Source organism: Sphaeroforma arctica (assembly GCF_001186125.1).
Source record: "Sphaeroforma arctica JP610 unplaced genomic scaffold supercont1.1449, whole genome shotgun sequence".
Classification (NCBI taxonomy): domain Eukaryota; class Ichthyosporea; order Ichthyophonida; genus Sphaeroforma; species Sphaeroforma arctica.
In genome coordinates this window covers 1-6,641 of record NW_014039109.1, presented here as the reverse complement: position 1 = coordinate 6,641, position 6,641 = coordinate 1, and the positions used below count along the sequence as shown (strand labels likewise).

General features: G+C 45.0%; 3 protein-coding genes across 3 annotated transcripts; 2 read left to right on the top strand and 1 right to left on the bottom strand.

Moving 5' to 3' along the window:
* Positions 1-108: 108 nt before the first annotated feature.
* SARC_10936 (hypothetical protein) lies at positions 109-2,330 on the top strand (the record flags this gene model as incomplete). The annotated part of the gene is made up of 5 exons (XM_014294998.1): positions 109-189; positions 892-1,077; positions 1,305-1,424; positions 1,742-1,857; positions 2,258-2,330. 5 exons carry the CDS (start codon positions 109-111, stop codon positions 2,328-2,330), a joined length of 576 nt encoding a protein of 191 aa, XP_014150473.1.
* On the bottom strand, positions 1,452-4,627 carry SARC_10935 (hypothetical protein). Its single transcript, XM_014294997.1, has one exon. The coding sequence runs from the start codon at positions 4,549-4,551 to the stop codon at positions 2,662-2,664; it is 1,890 nt and encodes a 629-aa protein (XP_014150472.1). The 5' UTR covers positions 4,552-4,627; the 3' UTR covers positions 1,452-2,661.
* Positions 4,628-4,965: 338 nt separating this feature from the next.
* On the top strand, positions 4,966-6,197 carry SARC_10934 (hypothetical protein). The gene has a single exon (XM_014294996.1). It carries the CDS (start codon positions 5,066-5,068, stop codon positions 5,885-5,887), a length of 822 nt encoding a protein of 273 aa, XP_014150471.1. The 5' UTR covers positions 4,966-5,065; the 3' UTR covers positions 5,888-6,197.
* Positions 6,198-6,641: the final 444 nt, after the last annotated feature.

Genomic DNA, 6,641 nt, shown 5'->3' with positions numbered 1-6,641 from the left:
ACACCTCATCATGGTAAGTCATAGTGATCTATATAGGCTGTCACACACCTCAACATGGTATGTCATGGCAATCTATGTGGGCTATCACACACCTCTTTATGGTAAGCCATGGCAATCTATTTAGGCTATCACACACCTTATCATGGTATATCATGGCGATCTATGTGGGCTATCACACACCTCATCATGGTATGTCTTGACGGTTGTTTTGGCTAGAAATTGAACCAAGAAAGGAGACGTGCACATGGGTCTCAACCGGTGCACCTCACCTTACCTGTATACACGACCACAACCCAATGCTGAGTGCTAGGAACAGAATCAGTCGGTGTGAGAAGTCAATCATGTGACTATTTTCCTAAAGCTCACACGTATTACCACCACAAGGAGGTGTTTCTCTGTAATCCCTGTTACTTCAATACCTATCTACAGCTCTATCTCACACGTAACACCACAAGGGGGTGTTTCTCTATAGTGCCTGTTACTTCAATACCTACCTACAGCTCTATCTCACACGTAACACCACAAGGGGGTGTTTCTCTATAGTGCCTGTTACTTCAATACCTACCTACAGCTCTATCTCACACTTAACACCATAAAGAGGTGTTTCTCTGTGGTCCCTGTTACTTCAATACCTATCTACAGCTCTATCTCACACTTAACACCATAAGGTGTTTCTCTGTAGTCCCTGTTACTTCAATACTTATCTACAGCTCTATCTCACATGTAACACCACTAGGGGGTGTTTGTCTGTATTCCCTGTTATTTCAATACCTATTTATAGCTCAATCTTGACGGCTGGAAAGCCAGAATGACCTGAGAAAGTGGGCAAGAGTTGTGTTTGCTGTAGTCCCCTGAATCAGAATGCACAATAACTCTAACCTCTATAATCAGAAACTCGAAGAACACGAGAAGCTGCGCAAGAGCCTGATTAACTTCCGCCGCGATGCTGAGGTGCAGCAAGCACGCGTGAAGGAGAGTATCATGATGGCGTCCTCCATCATCCCTGTGCTACCACCGTCCTTTTCGGCAAACAAGGTGTCGTGCTACAAGTTTGCATGTGGATGTGTATGTGTAACGGTATGTGTGTTTAAGTGAATGTATGGTATGTATGTATAGTGAAAGAGTGTACGATGATGGCTTCCTCCATCATCCCTGCACTACCACATTCCTTTTCTGAAAGAAAAAAGTGTGTATGCATATGTGTATCGGCAAGTGTGTTTTTGATGTATGTTCGAGTGTATGTATGATATGTATGTATAGTGAAGGAGAGTATCATGATGGTCTTTCCACCATTATCCCTGCAGAACCACCGTCCTTCTCTGCAAACAAGACCAGTCTGCTGCTACAACTGTACCTTAGAATATACGAGTAACGGAATGCGTATTTTGGATGCATGTCCGAGTGAATTGGATGTTGGTCTAAACGTATGAGTGCCATGTATATATGTGAAGGACAGTATCGGGATGGTCTGTCCGTATAATGATTGTGTATATATTCTAAGTGTATACATAAGCGTATATATCGTATGTCCATTCAGACACGTCTATATTTATTTATACGTATGAACCGAAGAATGTTTCTTCATCAATATTTATTTTGTAACGCACACACGCACACACACACACACACACATATATATATATGTATGTATGTATGTGTGTGTGTGTGTGTGTGTGTGTGTGTATCGGTTGTGATATTACTCATATATTCACCGTCTGTTCCCGGCTTGTTTGGGGTGCAGCCGAATGTCTCGGCGACTGCGAGCTCGCCAGTAATGAAGAAGAAACAGATGCTCAGCGAACTGGAACAACTCAAGGCCGAGAACGAACGGCTCAAGGCCGACAATGCCAAGCACGAGTATGTGGCTAAAGGTGTAGGTGCATGTGCAAGGGTAGTGCCTGTGACCTGAGCAGAATTATATGTTGACATGTCCTGTTGTCTTGTTGTGGAAGTACAGAGTTAGCTACTTGACTCACGAGAATTGTGTTTGTGGGTGAGCTGTTTATACACACGAGTCAACCGGGTTTATGATATAGGGATGTCGCGTTTGCTTGTCCTGTTGCCTGTACGGCTGGCTGGGAATACCCCCATATGCTGCATATAGTTATTTACGGGGTGTTTGCCAGCTACTATACCATCCATCACCCAACCAGTACACAGGTGCGTTGGTACGTACCAGTTGCTGGGCGCTGAAGGTACATACACATATTCTGCGGATAGCTTTTCTCAACCGCGCAAACCCTATAACCCTGAACAGGCTAAGGTGGTCCAGCTTACGAGAGGCCGCCATGAAGCGCAAACAGAAACCAGTGGGCGAGACAGCAGGATAATACCGGGTATATAAATATATTGGTATATATATTATATATCAATATATATACCAGGGCGAACCATTGTTGCTTTAGCGTTTTGCCCGCGCAGAAGAAGGATTGCACTTCTGATATGCAACCACATCACGGGACACATCAAGGAATAAATGTGTCGCACTTTGTGATATGTCCTGCCGTATCGAACTAGGAGTGTGTCTGTTAGGTCATAAATCGCGATGTCATCCAATGGCACAAGTATGTTTTGGACACAACACAACGAGTGGTCTCGATGACACCAACCCAATCCCTGCCAACCCCCTCCCCTTGTACTTACAAGACAAGGGTAACACGCTCAGGGCTTAAACACAATCGTCTGGACCTCGTTGCTCCCCACAGTCGTAGTAACCACCGTATCCCCCACTTCAATCCTTGCCGTTACAGGCACGATGGGTGGCCGCATATCACCAGTGTACCGGTCATTTGCGAGTACCACCACCACACACGCACTGCACTCCTCACCCGTGTGTACCTCTGTTTCTGACTGTGTTCCGGTGCCAGTATCTGTGGCTGTGGCTGTATTTGTACCCGTGGATGTATCAGGCTTGTATATGGTCTCCGAGCTAGTCGTAGGCGTCTTGAAGGCCACTACTTCCAGGCCATTTGCCCCCACTACTGAATCTACCAGCCCCGCCACGTCCAGTCTCTTGCTGCCGGGCACCACAAACTTCGAGAAATGTCCCATCGAGTAAAACATTGGGTTTTTGACGAAGTGCGTCTCATTTAGCACAATCACCGGTGAGTCAACGGTATTGTTCGCATGGTTTGGGCCACCTTCGGTATTCAGTGCCAAGTTCCAGTCAAGCCACCCCACACCGCCGTTGTTCAGCTGGTGTAGTATGTCACGCGTGTAGGCGTACCCTCGACTCCAGTCGCCCACTTTTGGGAACCGACCACCGGGGATAGTACCGGTGCATGCTTCTGTACTCAGCAAATACCCTGGATTGACTTCGTTATTCTCTAATGTGTACAATTCGTATGTATTGCGTATCTCTATGCCCCCCCCGGCCAGGCCGCCCAGTATCGCCTCACCATCCTCCCGCATACCATCGAGTGAGTTGTACCAGTGGTATGCTATACCATCGATATAACTCCCATTCTTCCCGCTAGACCCCACCCCATAGGACGCATTCCCATACTCGGTGGCTTGTGGAAACTGCCCATCACCAGTCATAATGGACAAATGGCCCAAACCAGCTGCCTCGAGTGCAGGGCCAAGATAGTCCTCGGTGAAACTCACAAGGTCATCTGGCAGCCAGTTGGTGTTTTCCCATTTGTTCCCAGTCGGGTTACCTTCCGGTTCGTTCTGCGCCGAGAGTCCCCAGAAACTCACTCCTAGCTCGGCATACGCCTGGATAAACTTTACAAAGTACTGTGCATACGATGCACGAGTTCTGCTATCAGTGCTAAACCCACCGAACAAATACGTAGGTACCGAACTTTCGTCGCCCTCGCCACCACAATAGTTCCTACCCCTGGGAGGTATACTCGTATTGCACGACTTCATCCACACCGGGGCCGACCACGGCGCAAAAAGAAACTTAGTCGCTGGTTGCATAGCAACCACGTGTTTGGCCAGACCTACTTTGTAGTCATACCCCACGTTGCCTGCATCGTCACGTAATGCGAATGAAATAAGATCCAAGTCGTTCTCCACTGGTGCGAGCGTGTAGCTGTGCCGTGAGAAGTCTGTACTTCCCAAGGGAATTCTAGCCATGGCATAGCCCACGCCGGCAGGGCCCCAGTAACTATGAAGAAAATTATGGAACGTATTATTGTCGAGTCCATTTACCAGCCCGGTTGTTGCATCAGTTATAGCCCCACCAAACCCTAAAATTGTTTGATGTGTATGTGTGAGATTCAAAGCAACCACAGTCACATTGCCATCCGATAAGCTACCTGCACCATTCGCACCGCTTGAAGTCTTATTTATAGTTGATCTCACCAGTCGTTTTCCCCCAAGCGAGGAAGTGTATGCAACCGCCGTGTTGGCAGAAATATTAGCCGTCAAGTGTAGAGGCTCAATATTGTCACACACTACATTGCTACAGACGCATGCAATGCCGTATTCACCCTCATACGGTACGCATGCTTGGTATATTGTTGTACCTGACGCCGCCGCAAGTACAAATAAGATCACCCCCCACTTCAAAGCCCTACGCATTATGCACATCGATCTCGCCATTTCGATTATTGATATATGTGACCCATTTTTTTAATACCAAGGTTATGTATTACATACTTTTTGTTCTTCACCGCTATGTATGAGCCTCTGTTTATTCTACAAATGTAGCCTGGTCTTTTTTTTATTAACTTCTCTGATCTCTCTATAAAGATGATACTGTAAACTTGCAATGAGTCATATCAGGTCATGATTTTTGAAAATAATAGCGGAGATTCGATTGGTAGGATTTGAGCAGATATAAAGAGCAGATATAATACACATAATACACATCACCGAACCAGGCCCCAGGGCAGTGAGGGCACAGGCCCAGGCCCACAGCCTACAGGCCTGAGGCCACCGCTCATCTGAAATCTGCCAAATCAATAATCACTAATCCGTGATGTAAACAAAACAATGCACCCACAATCTATACCACAAAACAAACGATGTTCGTTATACGCATTCAAAATACACTAGCACAACCATTCTGATACATCGGCAAGATCATTCTGTATTCAAATCTATCAATCGAGCAATGCCGACTACACAGGTGAGCGCGATTGTGCTGGGAGCTGGCTACGGTACCAGACTACAGAAGGGTATTGAAGCGGACTCCTCGGGCGAGTATAAGGAGCTGATTGGTATACCTAAGCCCCTCTTACCAGTGGGTAACAAGTCGTTACTTAGTCACTGGTTCGAATCCCTCAAAGACAATGCGTTTGTACGTGACTTCTATGTGATTACGAACGGGTTCTTTGCTAAGCAATTCGAGGTGTGGGGAAAGAGTCAGGAGGGTATATTTAAACACACTAGCCTTATCAATGATCATACTATGAGCAATGAGACTCGCCTGGGGGCTGTGGCGGATATAGACATGGTGCTGCAAGCGAAGAAAGACGAGATGGGACCAGACACAGGTATACTTGTCATCGCAGGGGATACGTTGTTTCATCAGGACTTTGATATCAATGACTTTATAAAGTACAATCTCACAAGAACGGAGGAGGCTTGCTCAGTGGTGTACTATGACATCGGTAACGAAGACACGCGGAAACGGGGTATCATCGAGATAGACGAGAATAAGAAGGTTATATCCTTCCTTGAGAAACCCAATCCCGAAGACACACATAGTAGGAATGCATGTCCAGCGTTCTACTATATACCTCCTAAGGGAATTGCGCTGGTAAGACAGTTTATGGAGGAGCATAAGGACAAGCCTCTCACCTCTAGAGATGCCCCTGGGAGACTCATTGCTTGGTTGCACACACATATACCCGTGTACGCATATGCCATCTCAGGGAGATACGATATTGGCAGTCTCGAGGACTACAAGACTACATTGAAGGCTTTCGCATAGTAGTCCTTCATCGGTTCTTTACGCATTCAAGGCGTTCTTGTTTATTTGTTAGAATGGTAAATAGCTTGACTATGCTGATTAAACACAACAGGAGCTGATTTAGAGGTGCTGAAGAGAGCCGTGAATTCTATAGAATGGGAAGGAACACTCGACAAATAGAATAGCTAGTAGATATGACCAGAAGTTGGTCCACCAGACAGTGAAGACAAAACAATCTCTATTAAAGGGAGGCAGCACGCATGTATCCCAACCTCCAGAATTCAACTCCACAAACCATTACTTACCATCAAGATTAAAATCGAGTGATTGGTTCAATAATAGCTTATGCTGATACAACAAGCGTGGTCGTCTAAGGTAACGTAGAACATGGAGAACACGATAGCTCGAAGCGGACTTCTGCAATACTTCAAAAATACTTTATTTGACTTAGAACTTTGTACATGCTGGTACAGCACATAGCCAGTATGCATATGTAGAATTATGGTTGTATGCACACTTAACATTCTATATTTGAATACGTATTTTCTGTAGGAATGCAAAAAGAAGGCAGATACATAGTAGTACATTTGCATGTATTGTAAGACACACACACACACACATATATATATATATATATACATATATATATATACATATATACACACACACACACATATATATATATATATATATAATATATATATATATATATATATATATATATATACTAACTAATAAACTAATAATACATATATATAACTAACTACTTCTAANA

Bases quoted from the DNA above. Each gene is read 5' to 3' on its own strand.
- SARC_10934 (XM_014294996.1), top strand. From the start codon at position 5,066: ATGCCGACTACACAGGTGAGCGCGATTGTGCTGGGAGCTGGCTACGGT.
- SARC_10935 (XM_014294997.1), bottom strand. From the start codon at position 4,551: ATGGCGAGATCGATGTGCATAATGCGTAGGGCTTTGAAGTGGGGGGTG.